General features: G+C 40.2%; 1 protein-coding gene across 1 annotated transcript; it reads right to left on the bottom strand.

Moving 5' to 3' along the window:
- Positions 1-144: 144 nt before the first annotated feature.
- Positions 145-20,837, bottom strand: tgfb5 (transforming growth factor, beta 5). Its single transcript, XM_041796884.1, has 7 exons — positions 19,345-20,837; positions 16,571-16,734; positions 15,884-16,016; positions 15,689-15,799; positions 8,244-8,424; positions 7,742-7,895; positions 145-1,631 (listed from the first exon to the last, which is right to left on the bottom strand). The coding sequence occupies exons 1-7, from the start codon at positions 19,721-19,723 to the stop codon at positions 1,473-1,475; spliced, it is 1,281 nt and encodes a 426-aa protein (XP_041652818.1). The 5' UTR covers positions 19,724-20,837; the 3' UTR covers positions 145-1,472.
- Between the last annotated feature and the right edge of the window lie 1,641 nt (positions 20,838-22,478).

Consider the following 22,478-nt stretch of genomic DNA (forward strand, 5'->3'; position numbering starts at 1 on the left):
CGCCCCATTCTACCTGAATTCACCATAGTTGGATATTTTATGCATTATAAAAACTTATTGAGTTGTTCTATCTTCTTGTATTTGTCTGATGGACTGTTTCCTCTTCAAATCAAGCTTTATTGTCAACCAGGTTTGTAAACAAACACATGCAAGCACACAAGAAAAAACATAAATCCACGTCCACAACCAACGGGGTCACACAGAGAACGTGCCCTGTCACAATCGCATAACCTTTCACAATAAAAGCCAGGGAATAATTTCTATGCTATCACACATGACCTCGCCAACACACACACAGCAAGTCACTCTCTCTCTCACACACAGACGCACACGCGCAAACCACTGGCATACCAGAGAGCCTATATTTAAAATGAGCCCTGGAGATGTGTTTTTTTTATTTTCAGCATTTAGACATTCTATCAAAAGTGGTCAATGTGGACTCTTGGGTGTAGAGAAAAACTGTGAATCAGGCTGATGGTCAAACACAGGTATGGCACAAATATAATCAGGGTGTAGAAATAGCAATGAGTCAACAGCTTTTAACAATAAGATAACAAATGCACGTTGAGAAAAGGAGCACAGGATTGAGATTACTGAACGTTTGAGTCAGACCCAAATAGTTACAAATTTGCTAAGGCTGCAAAATACCACCTTCCAAAGTTGTAGCCATTCCAAATGCAGCCCTATCATCCCATGTCTCATTTCAAAGTCTCTTTTTTCTCCCTCTCTCCTCCCACCGCAAATCCCAGAACCTCGACTGAGAGAGAGAGCGAGAGAGAGACAGAAGAGATGAGGGGAGCGTTTAAATCTAGCATTCCGTGAGTGGTCGGGTCGGTGTCTGGAAATCTTTCACATCCTGTTTACGCCGGGCAGATTTCAGCCCGGGACCGCAGAGAGCTGGCAGGGCCTCAGCCTGGACACAGCCTCCCTCTCTCTCTCTCTCTCTCTCTCCCTCTCTCTTTTCTATCTGCTCCCTACCTCCCTCACCCAAAAAGATCTCAGTCTGTGAAAACCTTTCCACACCGCCTCCATCCTATCAACACCTTCAAACCTAAAGCAAATAAGTCTCGCTCGCTCTGCTGCCTACAGCCGCAGGAATATATGACCTGTGTTCATCAAAAATCCTGATAAAAAAAATCCTTTTCATTCAAAGAAAAGTGGCCCAATCACACAGCACCCTCTTTAATATACAGAACAGGTTTAATACAGCCATGTTGTCTTATTTACAGTGTCCTATGTCAGATGGAGAGTTCCAGAGTTGAAGAAGGTTTCATGCCAAAAATCTGATATTCGAGTCTGGAAGCAAATAAGAAAAAATAAAAGACCTTATAAGTCTGCTAAAGGTGATGAGACTGCAAAGATTACTGAGCAGAGGGTCCATGTGTCCTGTAGTTTTCATCCCACTCCCGAATAAAGTTTTAGAGTTCTTGGTTTCTCCTCCTCTGCACTTCCCTTCACATCTTCCTCTGAGTCTAACGGCATTTGCAGGATTTGACAACCATATTGGAAAGTTGCTCAACACGTGGCGTGCGGCCAATGAAGTACATAATAGTGAGGGGTTCCAGGTCCTGGGGGACACAGCAAGGGGTGGCTGAGGCCTCAGGGTTCAGCTTGTTGTAGAGGGGCAGGATCTGAGCAGGGGGCAGAGGAAACAGAGAGTTAAAAGCCTTAGAAAACATCTTACTATCAATGCTGCTGGAGTATGCTAACACAAAAGCAGTTTCTGTATTCATGCCATGTTTTATTTGTGTGATTCATACTAATCTGAGAGATAATGCTGTGGTCATTTTCACACATCACTTTAAAAGCCTTTGTTATTGTTACCTAAAGGCTTTCCCTCCTGAACTTAAAGCTCCTGTGAGAAGCTTTCTGTAAGTATTTGCTTTGGTGCCTCCTGTGGACACAGCTGAACCAGTAAGCTCTGTGCTGATTTGTTGTGTAAAAGTGTCAAAGCATGTTTAAAAACAGAACATCTAATCTGGGTTGCCAGGTCCTCGTTTTCCCGCGGAATTGGACTAAGTTTAACGTACTGCCACGGGTAGATTTTTTTGTCCGCAGGTTGAGCAGACCCATTTTTTATGTCTTGTGTATGAGTATCTAATATCTGTAGCAGAACAAACTACTCTATTTACACTCAAGTACAACTAAAACAACCGGCAGAGAGGCAGAAAAACATGGAACATAGCACCCAGACATACACGCCACCCATAGAGAAGCAGAATATCTGCAGGCACACAAGCAATATATGCAGTGTGGCAGAGTTTTTACTGTATTATTTTGAATTTCAGCATTGTGCTTGGTTTTGGGCTAGTTTTTATCAGCCATTGGGCTGGTTTTGTTACACAGACCTGGCAACCCTGCATCTAATCCGCTTTCTTTTCAGAGTTAAATATATCACTTTCAAAGATTCTTTGAGGGGAAAAATGTCCTCAGTCTACTGCCTGCAGAGCTCGGAGACAGGATTGTTGCAAGGCACAGATCTGGGGAAGGCTACAAAAACATTTTTGATGTACTGGAAGTTCCCAGGAGCACAGCAGCCTCCACAGTTCTCAAATGGAAGAAGTTTGTCACGACCAGGACTCTTCCAAGAGCTGGTTGCCCGGCCAAACTAAACAATCAGTCTTAGTAAGAGAGGTGACCAAGGACCTGATGGTCAATCTGAGCTCCAGAGATCCTGTAGGATGAAACAAAGTTCCAGGAGAACAACCATCAAACTCTCCACCTCTCTTACTAAGGCCCTTGTTCTCTGATTGCTCAGTTTGGCCAGGATGTGGAACTTTCAGTTCCTTTGACCTCATGGTGGGTTTTTGCTCTGATATTCATTGTCAGCCATGAGGCTTTCTGTAGAGGTGTGTGCCTTTCCAAATCATGTCCAATCAATTGTATATACCACCACGACTCCAGTCAAGGTGTAGAAACACCTCAGCAAAGATTGAGCGAAAAAGGAGGAACCTGGGTTAAATTTTAAGTATTATTTCAAAGGGTCCAAACACTTGTGTTAATGTGATATTTCAGCTTTTTATTTTTAATAAACTTATAAAAAATTCTAAAGTTCTGTTTTCACTTTGTCAGGATGCGGTACTGAGTGTAGATTAATGAGAATAAAAAACAATTTAAACGATTGTAGCATCAGGCTGCAACATAAAAAAGTGAAGGGGTCTGAATACTTTCTGAATACGCTGTAAAAGAGCACTCTAACATCACTTTCTGCTTGTTTGACTTAAACTGCAATGCATGATGGTAATTATCAATAAACAATGCAATGTGGGATACAATGACCGCACTATATAGGGTATAACAAGAATCTGGACACCACTAGACAACGGCATATTTTACTATGAAGTGCCTTGTACTGTATAGTGAATATGGCGTGATTGCAGACACAGCCATTGATCTACCTGTAGTTTGTTATATTTTTCAAGATTAAAGCAGGAAGTCACTTAGCCTCATTTCAAGGCAAAAACAAAACAAAAACAGTTTGAATACAAAAAAGTGGAATTTAAAAATGAAACCAAAAAGGGAAATGGTTATATTAATGACAGAAATTCTTGGATTCATGCAGTTAAAAATGTAACATTTGACAGCCATAACCATAGGTTGAAATTAAATTCTGTTTCATTCTGGTAAAATAATCTAACATGTTAAAAACTCCCATGAGGAACTTTCAGTTTGTGCAGAATTTTGCAACCCCTGTGGATGACTGGTACATCTTCTCTTTTAGTGAGCTCGTCCTGCAAGCGTCTTCAGTTGTATTTTTAACAAAAAATCTTTTAACAGCCAAAAATATAACTCTCTTTGAATGTTTGTTGTGGAAAATGTAACCGGCTGTTTTAGCAGCTGCTGTTTACTCCCTTTGTCTGACACCCACAACGAGGCAGCTGTTTCAGGCATTAAAAATCTTTATATAGAAGTAGTCTGTCTTGTTGATTGTGGTCTTGGTAGGCTTTGATGGTCACATAGCGGCATTGGTCTAAAATTCAGTCTGGTTCATAAACAGTGAAAACCTTTTACAAGAGCTTTGACAAAAATGTATTGGAGCCTAAAAACAAATTGAATAATGAGAATAATAAGACACAGTATATATGTTTACAATAAAATATTATGCTGTATGTCTCTATCATAATAAAGATATAAAGAGGGGGAGAAATAAACAAGGAACTGCTTTAAGAGCCTGTGCGGCTGCATTTCCAGCCATCGGCTCTGAGACAGACAGCTGGAGTTACGTAACACAATATGTTCTGTTAAGGGCTTCTGCGAGGTGACAGCCCACTTATGACACTGGGGTTAACCGATCTCAGCTAACTATGGTGTTCAGACACCATAAACAATACACTTTAAGCTCTTTTCAGGGCAAATGTCAGCTGTGTTTTTAAGTTTCCAAACACTGGAGTCAAACCGGAGGTTGATTCTGACCATGCCAAGATCACTTATTGAAGTTAAAGAGGTTTTTGTTTTTGTTTAGACTGATGTTCACAGATGATTTCTGTTTACAGGATCGGTTTTCATTACAAAAGCTTGTGAATCAGATCACCATGATTAGGAGTGAACGGGGGCAAAGAAAAATTATTCCTCACTAGGTCTTACAAAAAGAGGTAAGCCAAATTTAATATTTTTAGAGGGTTTTATGGTTAATTTGTTACGTTTGTGTAGGTAAAAGACTGCTGATATCCTGACAAACCAAGATATGAATTCATTGGTATCTGGCAGAAGTGGGACAGTCTTCCTTTGTAAGTCAAAACTAAAGACTCAAGTCTTTGGCCTCAAGTCCAGAGTCAAGGCACATGTAAAGACAGGCAAGTTTGAGTCCAAGCAGAGGTCTGAAACGTAGAGTTCAAGTCCTAAACAAGTCATTTGAATTCTTTCCAGCTGAGGCAACGTTACATAAATCTCCTGTTACTTCAGATAACTTGAGTTCTGTGTCACAGTTTCCACCCAAAATGATTTGTAAGGTAACTTAAGCCAGCTGTTAAACTAACCTAAAGCTCTACTTAGCAAAGAATACTAGCCGTGATGTACAGTGCTCAGCATAAATGAATACATCCCAGCAGTGTAGACGGAAAACATTTAATTTCCTTTCAGAATCAAAGTTTTCTATGGGATACTATACTACAAAATACTCCCACAAACATGGGCCACTGAATGCAACTGATTTGTTAATAAGCACACATAAAAACATAAAATTTTCTAACAAATTCATTCAAAACCATGTTACAAAAATGAATACAACCCAATAAAAGTTTTAGGAGCAAAGCTAAATTTTAGACTACAAATTTAATCACATATGAGTCTTATTAATCATTACCAGGTGTCTGGCAGACAATTGACTGTACAAGGGTGCTTCTTAAAAAGAAAACCCCTTCCCATTTCATGCTGTCAGCAATGGCACAACATGGAAGGGAAATGTCACAAGACCTGAGAAAAAAATATTTCTTTACACAAGAAAGGTGAAGACTACAAGAGGATCAGCGAAACTTTACTTATCAGTCAGAATACTGTAGCAAAACTTAAACAAAGACAGAACTACAACCATCGCACAGAGACATCCAGGCCAGAAGTAATGGCCGCCAGAGGAGCGTCTTCTAATGAGAGGGGTTGAAGAAAATCGCCATGCAAGTTCACTGCAGTCAGCTAGAGAGGTAGAAAGCCAAACTAGGGCGATTGTTTTCCATGACACAGAACGGCGTACACTGCAGAGGAATGGCATGCATGGGTGTCGTCCATGAAGGAAGCTCATGCACTAAAGAGCCCGCCTAGGATTTGCCAGGGCCCATGCTGAAAAAGATGAAGACTACTGGGACTCTATTCTCTGGAGTGATGAGACCAAGATACTGTTTTTGGAAGTAATGGCTCCAGAACTGTATGGCATGGCAAAGGGGAGGAGTACAAAGAAAAATGCCTGCACTGCAAATTATTTGGTGCTTACCAAGATTTTAAAAATTAGATAAAGAAGTCTTAGATAATTTATCTTGTTTTTAAAGTTAATTTCTTATTTTAAGTGTGTAACTTTTAAGTATAATCTTAAATCAAGCATGATCATATCTTTTTTTGTATCAATCAGACAGGAAGTCCTTAAACTAAGTAAATAACTGTTAAAATAAGCTACATTAGTTTTCTCACCCACAGTCTCATCAAAATAGATCTTGTTTCAAGATTCAGTAATAAACTCAAGTTTTTCTGTGTTATTTGCTTAAATCACTCACCGAGTTGATCTTAGGTCTAATTTTTACTTTACAGAGGCCTGAATTTTGAAAGATACTTCAACTGAAAAATGCTGATGTAGAACTGAGATGGTTGAGAGACAACAGAGCATTATTTCAATTTTTATTCTTCCTTTTTTTTCTTTTGGGTTATCTTGTCCTCCTTTGGCATTAGGAACATATTTTTCGTATGATGATTACCATTTGCTCTGCGGTACAAAAGTTACGTTAAAATGTCTGTTTCAGCCATAAAAAGGTCTTGAATGTCATCAGACTGATTTTGAGAATGTGCAGCAACCCTGACTCACTGTTGATTGTGCTGACAGTTTAATAAATGGTGACAGCTATCAAATGTGCCATCCTGGTCGTGATTTCAGGGTGAAATCACCCTGGGGCTGCAGGGTGGTGCAGGGGTTAGCGCTGTTAACCTCACAGCAAGAAGGTCCCTGGTTCGCTTCCCAGTCAGGGCCTTTCTGTGTGGAGTTTGCATGTTGTCCCATGGCATGCATGTGTGGGTTCTCTCCAAGTTCCTCCCACCACCAAAAACATGCTTATTAGGTTGAAATATTCCACTTATTTTAGGCCGTAGGAAGTTCAGTTTTAAGCAATCTCAGCTTAAAACCAGCATTTTCTGCTTATTTCAAGCCTTTTGAAGGGTTCTGTCGACTTACTTATTTCTAGATTTAACAATCTTATTTCAAGAAATCTTGCCAAGTCAAATGATCTCACTGCACTGGCAGATAATTTCACTTGATTTGAGAAGATTCAGACTAGAATCAATTTTCTTTTATTTAAATCTAGACCGATCATTTTTGCAGTGATGTGCCTACAGTGAGACATGGTGGTGGCAGTGTCCTTATGCTGGGCTGCAGGTGTCACTGATGGTCTCATGAATTCACAGATGTACTGCGCTATATTGACAGAGAAGATGCTACCGTCACAGTGTGCCCTCGGATGTCTTGGTTAATCTCCCCTTTTTCAACCCACTTTGTGTTATTTTGATTTTTGAAATATCATGAAAAAGGGTAACTTATTTTTTGTTTGTATACAGACCTGCTTTTATTTTGAAAGGAAATAAGGAACTACAGGTAGATCAAAGATAATGACATAGACTTAACCACAGGAAAAAGGAGCTTGTTTTAGAATGATGGAATGGGTTTCTATTTAAGCATGATTAAAATCAATAGTGTGGATGCTCAGCATCCCCACTAATAAAAAGAAGATTTGACATCAGTGGTTTTAGTCCCAGGTTTTCCAGCTTAGCATTGGAGAATTACACAGTTTACATGCTTAAAGCTTCTGCTGGAGGTTTTAAATGTCAAAGAAACAGACTGAAAATTAAAGTCATGCTTGTGTGACCTTAGAAAGTAAACTACACCATCACTGACAAAAACAGACCATTTCTATGTTGTCATTTTTAATGTTCCAGTCTTGAGCTGCAGCCAGGGTAGGTACTGTATAAGACTATTTTCAGCATGCTGAAGAAACATTAAACCCTCAGATATTAAACCTTATATCTAAAAAAATAAAATAAAAAACCTCACCATGTTATAGTGGTTGTTGGCGCTCCAGAGGTATGGGCAGCTTCCTGCACAGAAGTTGGCTTTATAACCTTTGGGTTCATGGATCCACTTCCAGTTAAGATCTCTCCTGAAGTCGATGTAAAGAGAGCGAAGGCAGCAGCCGTGGTCTGAGCCGCTGAGACAGAAAGAGATGGAAATACATCAAACTCCCATCCTGGTGATATTCTTCTTTATAGAAAGATGACTTTATAAAGCAATGATTTTGCACAGCTGTGAGATTTGTCCCCTGCTGAGTACTCTGAATAACATTCTCTAAACTTTCTGAACACTGGCTCAATATTGTCAACGTAACCTCACAATTATCTGTAAAATGTGTTTCTGGTCAGCAGGAAATGAAAACTGAAACCCTCTGCACACCACAACTATATTTCAGAGTTATAAACTACAAATTCTTGAGGAATGTCAGTCACACACACACAGAAACCACACACGCACACATAAAATCAGCTGGTTGGCAGCCTACCGGGAGCAGGTTGAGGCATCGGTGGCAGCCGCCCTCTTCTTGCGGTTCTTCTTGGCAGGGTTGTCCACTCGGTCGCTAGGCAGCACAGTGAGGATGAGATGAGGCGTCTTGGTGCTGAAGTCTGACTGACCTTTTACCTGACCGGGCTTTCTGATCTGACGGAGCTGCTCATCATCCACACCTGCACAGAGTGTATCGGATGTTCATGTCAGAAACACTGGAGAGATCACACAATACAAACCCTTTTACACAAACAGTTCAACAGCAAGGTTAAATCTGTATATTTAAAGGTCACATATTTTACCCCTTTAAGACAAGTTTATATTGGTCTCAGAGGTCCCCAAAAACATGCCTGTGAAGTTTGTTGCTGAAAAAACACTCCAGTATTGGGTTTTTGCATGTCTAAAAACCCCCCTGTTTCAGCCCTGCTCAGAACGAGCTGTTGCTTTGTCTGTTGCTTTAAATGTTACTGAGCTGTCTGACCCCGCCCCTCTCAGAAAATGGATGTGGCTTAATGGATTTGGCTCTCCTGAACCTTCTCTCAGCTCGCAGCTAAGGGGAGGATCAGAAGAGGAGGGTGGAGCTTTCTTCCAAGTGGGAAGGGCCAACCAAACCTGGGGGCAGGGCTAACTCCCCACATGACATCATGAGGGGAAAATCTGAGAATGGCTTGTTTTAGCACACTTTTTCTGAAAGGTGGAGAAAGAGGGGAGAGGTGGAAATGGATTTTTCTGATTCTTGGGGGGATTGTGGACAGGCCAGGGGCACATATTTTTGTTACAAAAGCCTGGAAAGTGTATTTTGCATAATATGTGACCTTTAAACTAGCAGGTGTGTTGTTTTTGAGGACATCTTTTTTACCTCCGCCAAGGAGGTTATGTGATCGGCAGGGTTAGTTAGTTTGTTAGCAACATAACTAAAAAAGTTATGGATAGATTTTTATGAAATTTTCAGGAAATGTCAGAAATGGCATAAGGAAGAACTGATTAGATTTTGGGAGTGATCCGGATCACCGTCTGGATCCAGAAGTTTTTTAAAGGATTCTTTACTATTGGGAGATAGGGCTAATGGTGGAGGTCTGCACTCTCTGAGTGCTTTTCTAGTTTAGTAATTTTACAGTGGTTAGCCAAAAAAGAAAGAAAGTAAAAAAATCTGCTGCAAAGAATCCTGTTGTCTGAAGCTCTTGTCAAGTTAAAAGTTCACACTAAACCTTGTATACTAGTTAGTTTGAAACTTTAGTTGGGTAAGCATGGTGGCATTGCGGGCACGTAAAGTTTATCCTAACTTCAGGAGCAAAGTATACAAATGAACCAAAGTATTGCCATGGAAATGACATTTAACATCATATGACCAATCAGTGAGAAGACTATTTCTCAATTCAGTTTTTGTTGTCGTTATACCTCTAGGGTCTACTCGTCTCTGAATAGACTTAAAGTAAATTCTATTTACTGCTGTTAATCCACAAACAGATACAAAAACTCTTGATGTAAAGCCAGTGTAAAATAACAGCAAGGGACCTTAGATTAGAATGTGTTTGATTCACAGTTGTCTGCTATTGGAAGGATGAAATTGTCTTTGCTCACGGAAAACAAAAGCCTGAGTAAAATAAAAAGCCATCATACTAAGTCAGGATGCACCATGTTGGATTTTGCAGATATCTATTACGCCAATATTTGAAAATTCGTTTTAGCTGATACTGATATTGATGAGGACATTTATTTAAAGACCCTGTACCATGAAATCCAAAATTTGTGTCTTAACACACTAGATATGTTGGAATATGGTTGCTGTAAACATGTGAAACCACTGAGATCTACATGTGACTGAATTTTGGATTTAAACTGGTAGAAAGTTTTTCACCTCCCTCTTGGCTTGGTTTAATATGGGCGGGGCAAATATGTGGGCTGGTGATGTCACTAGCTCACAGTGGGGAATGACCCCATCCCTCTAACACTAGGACATAAAATCACAGTGCAGTTCATCTCAGTACAGTCTGTTGTTAGCTGATGTCACTGCCTTCGTTGAAAGTTAACAGTCTGTTAAATGCTGTTTTTGTTCATTGTGAGGTAAATTTACCAAATCTATCAGCCACAGTGGTCTATGGATCATTTAATGCATCATAACAGAGATTTGGGCCAGAAAACAGACTTTGTCTCTGCTCTGGCACCAAGGCAGGCAGCTGCGCTCTGATCATAAGGTCAACATAAGGTCAAGTGGCAGGCTAATAGCATGATCGCCATCCTCCATTCAGAATGCAGCATTGTTTTAAATTTCAGAGGATCATATTTCTCACGAGTGGGCGTGATGATTTTGAAGCTAATTTTATAAACTTAGAGATGTTTTATCTGACTGAAATTTGACCTGTGGGTTCATAATACAGTGGCCTGTCATACAACCAACCTAAATACAGATTTATTTTCACTTTACAGGGTCTTTATGCCGTACAGACCTAAAACTTCAGTCCTATACACTTTTTTTTTAAGTAGGGTGAACAAAGAAACAAACTTGAGTCTGTAGAACAATCCGAAATGCCACAAACTTATTCGTACATTCAGCAAATATTAACAGCTAATACAGGCTGGTATTTACTGCCAAAATATCTGCTGAAAATATCAGCCTGGATATATCTTTTTTAACTTCAGGTGTTTTTCTGCCTGAGAATCAAGACCAAAGACCTGTTTCTTGCATGGGGTTTTTACCAATCAGGACACAGCATATTAGCTTCAAACTCAGTAATGGAGAACATGACAGCCACAGAAATATTCAGCTAAAATATCTCAACTGCCCCCTTGTGGCTGGCTATGGTATAGGAACTGGTCTCACTTTAAAGGGCTAAAATTGACATACATTTAAAAGAAAAAAAAAGAATTTAAAAACATGTTAATTAGAAAAAAATGTCTTTTGAGTTTACTTGAAAGTCTGGCCCCAAAACGCCCATTAAGGAAGAAGCTGGCCCATTAACAAATGTAGCTGATGAACCCTGCAGTAGTGTAACATGTTTTTGCTGCTTGCTTAGCATCACGTTACTGTTATTGTAAAATAAAAATCTCCATACTCGCATTACTGTAAATCCTCTATGTGTAGAATGGGAGCATGAAGAAGATAAATCAAGCGCCCCTTTTAATGCTTGATTATGCAACACTGGCTAATTCAGGCTGACGTCAGCATCAGTCCATGGAGGATGGAGAAGAAAACGGTGATGTAGTTCAAATAAGGGCGTATTTAGATGCGTGGAGATATGAACATTTCTATGGATTTGTTGCACAAAAGGACAAGAATGTGACATGAAGTTTAAACTTTGCCAAAGTCAGAAACAACTCTGTCTGCTGTGAACTCCTCATCAAATCTTTCCAAACATCTGCAAAAGCAGCACGCAAGCCCCAGTGAGGCTCAAGATAACTGCGTGACTCTGACACCTTCCAGGCAGCCAGAGCCTCATTTTCAACATCAGGCACAGGCTACCACTAATGTTGGAGGATATGTTCCCTACTGTGGCCTTGTTCTTGACACTGTGAGGTGATGCTTTGGTTGGATTTTTCACAACTTTGCTGTCACCTTTTTGGTACAAAAGAAGCAGGAAGGAGAGTTGTGAAGCTGTCCTTATAAGAATCAGGATTTGTACTAATTGTAGTGTGTAGAGTTATGAGGAGGCAGAAACCATCTGACATGCTTCATGTTCATCCCTTGCTTTTGAGCTCAATATCTAAAGAACAATTTTGGGGGGTGCCAGTTTTGCACAAATGATGGAGCTGGCCCCTATTATAGAGGATAGAGTTCTCAGTGCACTAGAAGCAGAATTGATCCTGAATCCTGCTCCAGTTTGGTGCACATTTTCCCACACTCTCTCCTCATGTTTCCTTTTTCTCTTCGGCTTTCATATTCAAATAAAGGCAAAAAGCCCAAAAAGCAATCTTTAAAAAAATAAAGTTTGAGGGATTTTTTTCTTTACTCTGCACGAATGTCCAATCTGTCTCAAGGATGGAATGATTAGACTTTGGAGGTCAAGGGTCAAGGTCATCCAGCCTCAAATCATGAGAGTACAATATTTCATAGATGCACAGAGGGAGGGATTTTGACAAATTTGGCACAGACCCACATTTGGATTTTGGATATCAAAGCTTACTGCGACCTTATATATGTGAGGTCGCAGAGGCTTTGTGCAATAGTGTCGCTTCTCAGGAACTATACCTTCTTGACCCACCAGTGTACTTTCTCTAAATTTCAACTAAATACAATATAGAGGTACATAACTGCTAGTTGGATGTTCTAGTTGACTTTAGAATTTAATAAAAGTAAAGAATAATTCTTTTATCTGCAACCGTCTGCAGTAAACACGGTCACTGTTTAAGCAGTGACACCAGCATGCTGTTTAAAAAAAAAAAAAAAACTTTGGCCCCAATCTACCAGCGGTGTTTTGCTCAGTCTAAAGGAGAAACAAAGCCGACATTGTGCCATTAGACCTCTGTATAAAAAAAAAAAGTCCTGTGATTAGCATGAAAGGAAAATGTCATCTGCCAAACAGATGATGTTGAGCTTTCTAGACATTTGTCTGATTTGTGGCTTTTTTCATTACGTAAAGAATGGTCTTCTCTTTTCAGGCTCACGTTACAATGAAATAAGACAAAGAGGTTGGAAACTAATAGTTTAATACCTTAGAATAATGACAGTGGATCATTTTCAGGGCTAACCGCTTTACATGCTCTGTTCATGAGTTTCCTCTGCAGCCCTTGATTAAATACTCTTAAGTGTTTTTCCATGAAGGCAGAAAGACAGATTACGTTTTGATTATCGCTGATGATACTTTACAGTACTTGGACAGAAATAAATATATGATACACTTTTTTCTTAGCCAGGAATGAAGGCCTGACTGTTTATGTCTGATTTCATGTTTTTTTTCTTGGCCCATAGAAGCATAAGAACTGGAAACAAGCCCCTACTTGTCTTACATCAGTATCAAAAGTCGACATTTTTTCCAAGCAGTAAAAAAACTTGGCTCAGCTGTGAGTAAATTCTGAGGAAAGTGCCGTAATTTGGAGCCTAAATGAAGAAACACAGACAGACTGACGTTTAATAGTTTCACAGTGTGTGGAGGAACAGTTTCTCCATTATTCCTGCAGGGTCGAGCCAGAGTGGTTCATGAATCATTCTGGAGGCGCCTCTCAGAAAAAATGTCACTTTACGTTCATAGTTTGTGACCTGCTACACTGATAAATCTTCCACAAGAGCTTTTAGGGCCTTTTGAAGACTTTACTACCAGCCACTAAAAGGAAGATTTCTCATCTCTGCGGCGGCCAGGATTAAATACTTCACTTTCAATTCATCAATTTTTTGGCCCGATTAATGTCACATTTGCTGATTTTTATGTTCATGTGTTATACTGAGCTCACCAGCTATTTTTTCTTGTGCGGCCACAATGTGACTAATGTAGCAGTCGTCTATGGGGAGAAAACATCCACAGAAACTTGCTGCAGAGCTGAATTCAACCTTAAATCAGCACAATTGGGCTGAAGACTAAGATATCTGCCTAAAAGCCTGACTCTGTGACATTTAACTGCTTTTATCTTCATGTCAAAGAGCTAAAAGGTTGGAAGAATGATGATGCTGAGGTATCAGTTGCAGGTTTCATAATGTAATGTTACTGTTTATAGTTTCTAACATTGTAAAGTCTGTAACCATAAGATTTTTGATTCAGTTGATTGGCTGGAAGAGCACATAAGCGTTTATCTTAGAGATATTGATCTTCATTTTGACTGTATGGGTGCCATCAACTCTTAACCTGGCAAAGCTGATGAAGTGACCACATTTCACATGTGTCATCAGGCAGATCTGTCGCGCAAAGCTCCAGTTTTAAACAATTGTGCCTGGTTCGAGAATGGATGGACCTTTAAGTGTCATCTGAACATAGCTACAGGTGGGATTTGGTTGTACTGAAATATGGTAAACACTGGCTGCCAGTGGAGTGTTTAGCTCAGATGTAGCTACAGCGGCAGTGTTATCGGAGCTGAGCAACATTTCTTCATTAGAGGAAGAATAACAAACCACCATGAAAGCTTTTCTTGGTGTAAAAGATGATTATGCTCATGAGTTTGATTCACCAACTAGCCTCAATACTGTATGGACAAAACATCTGGCCACACCTGTTGCCACAGGTGTCTAAAATCAATCTCCTAGCCATGCAGTCTCCACTGAGATGGATGTCACCTTTGCACTAAGATGGTTTGGGAAACTTCATCCCTGCTGGATATTCCACAGTCAGCTGTTAGTGATATTATTAGAAGGCAGAAGCGTTTAGGAACAACAGCAACTCAGCAACGACACAGAAGACCATATAAAATCACAGAGCAGGAGCGACTGCTGAGGCGCATGGTGTGTTAATGTTGCTATTGCTCTCCTGATTCCATAGCCGAAGAGTTCTGAACTTCCACTGGCATTATTGAAAGCAAAAAACTGAGGGGCGGGAGCTTCATGGAAGGGATTTCAGTGATCGAGCAGCTGCATGCAAGCATCACATCACCAATGCCAAGTGTCAGATGTAGTGGTGTAAAGCATGCTGACACTGGACTGTGGAGAATAGGAAACGTGTTCTGTGGAGTGACAAATTAATCATGTCTGTTTGGCAGTCAGATTGATGGGTCTGGGTTTGGTGGATGCTGGGACAATGTTACCTGCCTGAGGAGGGATATAGGCATGGGCTGGTTTTCAGGGTTTGGGCTAGACCCCTTATCTCCAGTGAAGACCAATCTTAATACTTCAGCATACTAAGACATTTTTGACAATGCTAAGTGTCCAACTTTGTGGCAACAGTTTGGGGCCCTTTTCTACTCCAGCATGCCCGTGCCCATGTGCACAAAGGAAGGATTATAAAGACATGGTTTGATGAGTTTGGTGTGGAAGAACTTCACTAGCCTGCACAGAGCCCTGACCTCAACCCCAAAGGTGCACATCAGTGAACTGGAATGGAGATTGCGAGCCAGGCCTTCTCATTCAACATCAATGCCTGACCTAATCAATGCTCTACAGAGTGAATGAGCACAAATTCCCATGGAAACACTCCAAAATTTTTTGAAAAGTCCTCCAAGAAGAGTGGAGATGGTAAAGGGGGGCAACTCCATATTTAAGTACATGTATTTAAATACAATGCCATTACAGACCCTGTTGGTGCAGTGGTCAGGTGCCAAGATACTTTTGTCCATACAGTGTATGTTTCATTGCTCTGACTGGCCTGTCATGAATGAGACAGAATAATTGCCCACTCACCCTGGGTTTTTTATATTCTGCCCTTCCCAAATGCAGTGAAAAGTCCATCTGACATGTCAGGATAATTGAATCACTGATCATTTATTAATTTTATTGGCCTCTATAGTGGTTTTTAAGGGCTATTCAGTGCTTTTAAGATCTGCACATAAATCAAACGTGGTTACAGTCAAAATACAAGACCAACCAACCTGCAAAGAGAGCCTCCAGCTCCTCACTCTTGTTGGGAACAATGTTGTTAGTGGATGGGACAAAGGTGCAACAGGGACAGTGGACGCCCAACTTCAGGCCGAGGTTACTCTCTAATCAGAAGAAGAAGAGACAAAGAAGTAATAAAGAAGTAGTAGATAAAGTTTACAGACATTATTAATGGCTTTAAAGCTGACCTGGATCTGACACCCAGTCCTTTATGGTCTCAGTGACCTCCACGGAAATCCAAGTTCCCTTTGCTTTGGGCTGAACGGTGCGGGAGTCGATGTAGCGCTGAGTGGAGGTGCTCTCTTCATCAGGCTTCAGGAGCTGAATACAGACAGAACATTAATGGACAGACAGATAACGGTGTGTTGGGACAGTCTGTGGATAACATTTCCACAGGATTCAGCAGGGCAGTGGGTTCATTTTCTCAGACTTTTCTACGTAAGAATGGCATTGAGTAAAACAGTCATCATCGTAATTCTGTTTTCTAGCTTTCCTTGGTCTGACATTGTTGCAAAAAGTTAAAGACTCTCTTGGGCCGAAAATACAAGGTAAAGTTTAATTATTGAGTGTCAATGAAATCTTGTTGGCCCAATGTCTAAAACCCTTTAAAAAGAAACCTTTAAAAAACACTGTATTTTACAAAAAGAAGATCAAGTGTTTTTGTCTTTAACATGGAAAGGATACAAACTTTTATTTTGTACAAAATAAGGGGCCTGAGTTTTAAGATGTATTGACATTTACCGTCTACATCATCATGAGAGAAAAATGCTACATTCAATCTGAAAAAGCCATTCTTACTCTTAATTACATGCTAGTTTTGTTTCTCCTGCTGCAGTCCCAGTGATAAACAGATGTGTTGTTGTACAGTTGTTTACCTGGTAGATCTCCACCCTCTGCTCTGAGGCTCGGGCCTGCGGGTTGGGAGCTCTGAAGATCCTGAACTCGGCTTTGACCAGGGTGCTGTTGGTCAGGTCCACTCCGCTGACATCAAAGTGGACAACTCTGTAGTGGGGGTTGGGGGCCGACGGCTGGACTGCATCTAGATGTAAAAAACCACAGAGAATGACTAAATGATTCAATAATGACTCGTGTTTTATTTATACTGCTGGTTAAATCAGCGCTATGATGCATTGTCTCACACATAATTACTGCTGATGACAGTCTCGAAACTTAATTACAGGTTTGGGAGGAGTGAGTAAATGTGTCTGGTCTTGTGTTTAATGTATGGGTAATGTTGCGTTTAGGGCTTTTTACAGCATTAGAGATCAACTCAAAACTACACAGATGTGTAATTATGTACCAGGAAGTACCTCGCGCATTAAAATGAAATCCTCCAAACTAAGGTCAATCAACATCAGTTTTTTCCTGCAGCTTTGTCACCACAGATCTACATTTACAGATGCTGTAAAGGAGGAGAGCATTTATTGGTGATATAAAAAAAGCCAGTGTTATTTCTCAGCAATGGCAAGCAATACTTAAAGATAGTGGATTGTGTCCCAACACTCTTTTCCTTTTCAGAGTATCAGACTAGTTGGCATAAACTTTTTATAATCTTTTTAAATATGCTGCATTTGTTAAAAACAAAACATCCAGTCATGTATAAACCACTCATGCATCAAGAATAAACCACCAATGATTTGACTAATTTAGAGGGATGGGAAAGTACAAGACTGTTATACTCAAGTAAAAATACAGATACTTTGGCTAAAATTTATTTCAGTAGAAGTGAAATTTCTAGCCTTTAAATCTATGCAAGCACAAACATTTCATTTAAACTGTCAAATCTGTTTTCTTATTGGCAATAACAACATGACAATAAGGATCTCCACCAGGTTATTTCAGTAAAGTCACACCTCTATAATTAGGTGAAATCCAGCAGCTGTTTTGGGATGTGATGTGATTCTGATGTCTTGTGTAGTTAAAAAAAAACAGCCAACCTGCTTGTTTTGACTTTTCATTTTCACTTTTTTTACTTAGTTATTGATTTTTTAATAAAACATAACAAGAACAATACTTCACCCAAAACAGACTTAAGTAAAAGTAAAACTATTGATTTCAAAAGGTACTCAAAAAGTACAGGTAGCCTACACAAAAAGCTACTCAATGACAGTAATTTGAGTAATTAGTTACTCTCCACTTCTGTCAACGCATTCATAGTTTAGTTCAAACTTGACCAGTGTTTTCTACTGCTAAACCTTTACTCTAAGCCATGGAGCATTTTCAGTCTGACTTCAACTTTCAATGCATGGCTTACACATCATACATAAGAAATTTGCTTTTTAGTACCATCAGATATATCCTTCACACACTGTAAACCCAAATAAGCCAAAAGGCCAAACTTAAGAACTTTTCTCAAAGATACATGTTTCTCTTCTACTGTAATTTTTTTTTTACTTTTATCTCTCACAGGTGGTCTAACTTCAGTCTCCACTGAAAGGACTATTAAAACAATGACTGAAAACTACACACTGAAACATGGAGCATTATTTCATCATGCTTAGCATCCATGCCATATTGAAATTGCTCTCCACAGGGAGGACTTTTCTAACTCAATGGGTAACTTCACTCATGGTGCAGAAGTGTATAATTCCAAAGGTATTTTGGGAAATCTCTGCAGATAAAGGAATGATTATCGGATAATTTGAGTACAATGACAAAAATGCTTTAAGTGGCTGCGTATTGTTTGCTTTAAACTATAAATGTGTTCTATCAACTCAGAAAATAGAGCTCAAATGACCGTTTTGATTTTTAAGTTATCACACCTTGTACTGCTCTAACACTGCAGTACTACATTGTAAGACCAAACAATTTAAAAAATCATTTGTGTTGTCTTAAAAATACAACACAGCTTTATCAGCTCTATTTTTCTGAGTTGAACCCATTTTTAGTTCTAAGAAAACAGTACTCACTCGTTCTAAGTTTTTTTTGTCATACTACTGATATTATGTTACACTCATCCCCTGATGTGCAGAGATTTCCCAGAATGCCTTTGGGCATTAGACACTTTACACCATGCGTGAATTTACTGACTCAGTTAGAAAAGTCCCACCTGTAGGCAGCAAATGTAACATATAATGGGTGGTATACTGGGCATAATGTAAGAGGAGTTTCTGGTTCAGTGTGTCTCAATCAGTTATTGTCTCTGGTGGCCCCCAAGTTGGCCTACCGAGAATGACATAAATATCTAAGGTTAAAGAATTTGATGAAATTAAAGGAAGTTGCAGAGGATGAACGTTATGAAAAATACTTCAGCTTTTTGTTATGAGCTGGATTTAAACAATTTTTAAGTGCAGGAAAGTTTCCACAGTGTAGTTTAACTTAAAAAACGTGAAACCAAGCTAAGGTAAATGTAGAAGTATGATTACTCTAAAAATCTATTTCCACTACTTAAAAATTCTAATTAGTTTCCACAAAATATTTGTGCTGTGCAGTAGTGGTGGAAGTGAGCTATTTGGTCAATTAAACCTTTTTTATATGATGATATTTATACTGGAGGCCTAAAATATACATTTCTTTATCAATAGGAGTCATACGCCGAAAAATAGTTTTCAACTCTAAAATTTGGATGATTGCTATTTCATTTTTCTCCTGGCCCCTGTAGTCCCAGGACCACACACTGAGAACCCCCACATACATCGTCTGGACTCACTTGTGTCTGTGCGGGGGGGCAGCATGTCAATCCTCTGCACCTCTTTGGCATAATAATCCTCCTCGCTGCTCTCGCGCTCGCACGCGGACTCGGCCAGACGCGCGCGCTCCTTCAGCAGCTCCCGCGTGCTGTTGTAGAGCAGCATGACCTCCGGGGGTACCGGGCGCGGCTGCTGCTGCTGCTGCTGCTGCTCCTCGTCGTCCTCGTCTGGAGGGCTGCGGATGCGGAGCTTGCTGAGGATCTGTCCGCGGACCGCCTCGATGCGCCGGGACTTCTGCTTGTCCAGGTTGATGGACTGGCACGTGTTGAGCCCCTCCACCAGCAGCACACCGGAGAACCGGAGGAGGAAGAGTAGCAGCGCGAGACGCAAAAGCAACATTGTCCGGTGAGGAGACCAGAAGGACGGGGATGCTTCCCAAAACTACCGAGGTGGAAATCACTCTGGTGGTTGGACTTCACTAAAGAGTCTCAGTTTACAGAAAGTGGTGTAATATTTCAAACTGAGGGTTTGAATCTCCTTTATATGTAAAAACAAACAAAAACTAGAGAATTTCCAGTCCCGAGAAGGCTACTTTGGTCTAAGCTAATTTCTGTGCAAAGGATAAAACCACATCTGCTGACTACATTTAATCTGCTAAAGAAATTATGTAACTACTCAGACACGCGCCTGCATATTTTAACACCAGACACAAAGACGCATTGTCATTTTATCTTTGGAAACTCGACATAACTTCACGACTCATTACATCGAAATTGTAATAAAAATGAAGACAGAATCATATACTCACGCCCAACCAAATTCCACTTTAAAACTTCAAATTTAGAGTCAGAAAATTTAGCTTAAACTTGAGTCTGCTGCGCTCACAAACTCCGGTGATGTCTCGCGCTAGTGCGCGCGCTTTCCGCGTGAGGTAAAAATATTAAACTAAGGTCTAACCAATAAGTTTTTTTCGACTCCGTTTCCCTTCGTCCATCCTCGGATAACTGATAAGCTTTCATGAGAAAGAAGTCATCACAGGAGCTCAGCCCATGTCGCAAATCCTCCAAACCAAAACCGGACCTGCTCTCTTTAAGTGAAGCAGCTCAGCTCCAGAGCTTTTTCCTCCCAAAGACCCATCTGTGAGGCGAAAATCTGGCCCATGCCCGCTGTCACAAAGTGCAGTTACTGCTTAAAAAAAAGCCCAATGAGGTCCTCTCATCCCGTGTTATAGGTAAACAGAAAGCAGCCTGCGCTAAAATGTAGGAAAAACTGTTGATTTATGTTGGGAAAACCATGGTGGGCCTGTTAATCCCCCTCACATCAACATCAAAACACGGAAAAAAGTCAGACGTCATAAGAAGACATGACGCAGAAAAATATATGAAAGAAGTCCTTGTGAGAGTTTACAGAAAATTACAGTTCCCCAGTTTAAATGAGCTCCAGCCCGATGAGAGCTGGGCAGAGAGCTCAGCTGAAAACACTGAGAGCTGCAGCATGATGTGACTCCATTATTCTGCAGGTCCTCTGTGAGTAAGGCACAGGGAGACAGAGGCAGAGGGAGGATGGAGGGAGGGACTGGATGTGAGAGAGGCTGGTGGTGGTGATGGTGGTGGGGCGGGTTGCCACCAAAGTAAAGGCAGTGTGTGATTATGTAGGCAAGAGCCATCTTCCTCTCACCAAAGCAGGCACACACACAAACACTCAGACACACATTTTGCAATTTCTGCTCCCCACAAAAATGTTTGAACCGCCCTCTCTCTGCAGGTAAACATCCCTCAAGGACACGTCAAGTTGAAGGAATGGTTTGGCATTTAAAAAACATTGTTTATTTTGCTTTCTAGATAAAAGCTTTTGCATACTCACCCTGATGCAAGGTAAACTTCAGAGCGATCGGACAAGTAAGTGTTATCTTATGTCTGTACAGAAGGTATGAAGATAGCCTAGAGCAGTGGTGTCCTAACTATGGCTGAGGGGCCAAATGTGGTCTGCAGTCCAGTTTTTATTTCTAAAATAAAATGAAATGTGGCCCAAAGTAGACCATGAAGCTCATGCTTGACAGTATCATACTTTTTAGTTTCAACGCTAGATGGTGCTGCTGTTAATTCTGTAAACAAACATTTTGACAAGAGGAATTCAGAATTTTTATGACTAAGCTGAGATAGTGTATTTAGTAATCAAATTTACAAGTGAAATGAAACCTATATTCATAATGTCCTGCTGAATGAAAACAAAAGGATTACAGCAACCAGTAGTAGTGATTTTTTTGCTTTACTGTCTCTGTCTCAAGGCCCGATGGCGGCGCCATGAAGTTTTCTCTCGTTTTGGGACTGAATGTTGAGATGAGTTGTCAGAGTCTCCGCTTCATGGAGTGTCATTTTCATCTTGACCAGAGGCGGATCCAGAGGTAGCAGCAGCACGGAAATCTTTGACGATCATTAGCTATTTATTCTGTCAAGAAAACTGAAGGGTCAGCACTCAAAAAAAGCCCTTTTAACCACACAAGTTCTTTTAATTCTGGGTAAGGCAGTAAAAAAGTAAATGACTGTCGTACTCAAGTAAAAGTACAGATATTCTGGTTCTTACATAAAAGTAAAACTACTGGTCTATGAAAATAAAAAATATTTAATTCAAAGTTTACTTTAAGTACCCAGCAGCTACAGAGGAGTTGCACAGTAAAATACATTTCCTTATTGGCACCAACAACAATAGATCTTCAACCAGATTGTTCAGGTTAAGTCACACCTCTATAATAACATATAATACACAGCAAACCTGACAGTGTTAATCTCATACAGAGTTAAATTTAGCATTTAAAAAGTGTTGATATTGGTTCACACTACATACAGGTAGACTTTAAAAAGTGCTAAATATTTTACAGTAAGAGCTGCAGTTACTCTGAAAATCGGTAGCAAGGTGGGTCTCTTCTGACATGAACAAAGCAGACAGTCAACCTCATAAGACTGATGAAGATATTCTCTCTGTGTCCTTCAGGAACATTTAAAGTCTAAACTCTAACTCGGTGGACAACACTGTCATGGTGCAACTGTATCTCACATCAAAACCAACAACAATCTACCAGAAACATAACCAAAAGAACCCAGGAAACATCCAAACACGGCTATACACTCTGCCCAAGGGCATGATTAGAAACTCT

Source organism: Cheilinus undulatus, linkage group 10 (genome assembly GCF_018320785.1).
Source record: "Cheilinus undulatus linkage group 10, ASM1832078v1, whole genome shotgun sequence".
In the NCBI taxonomy this organism is placed as follows: Eukaryota; Metazoa; Chordata; class Actinopteri; order Labriformes; family Labridae; genus Cheilinus; species Cheilinus undulatus.

Coding starts and splice junctions, on each gene's coding strand:
- tgfb5 (XM_041796884.1), bottom strand. CDS start 19,723: ATGTTGCTTTTGCGTCTCGCGCTGCTACTCTTCCTCCTCCGGTTCTCC. Junction 16,735..19,344: donor GCCCCCCCGCACAGACACAA/GTGAGTCCAGAC, acceptor TTTTACATCTAG/ATGCAGTCCAGCCGTCGGCC. Junction 7,896..8,243: donor GATGCCTCAACCTGCTCCCG/GTAGGCTGCCAA, acceptor TTTCTGTCTCAG/CGGCTCAGACCACGGCTGCT.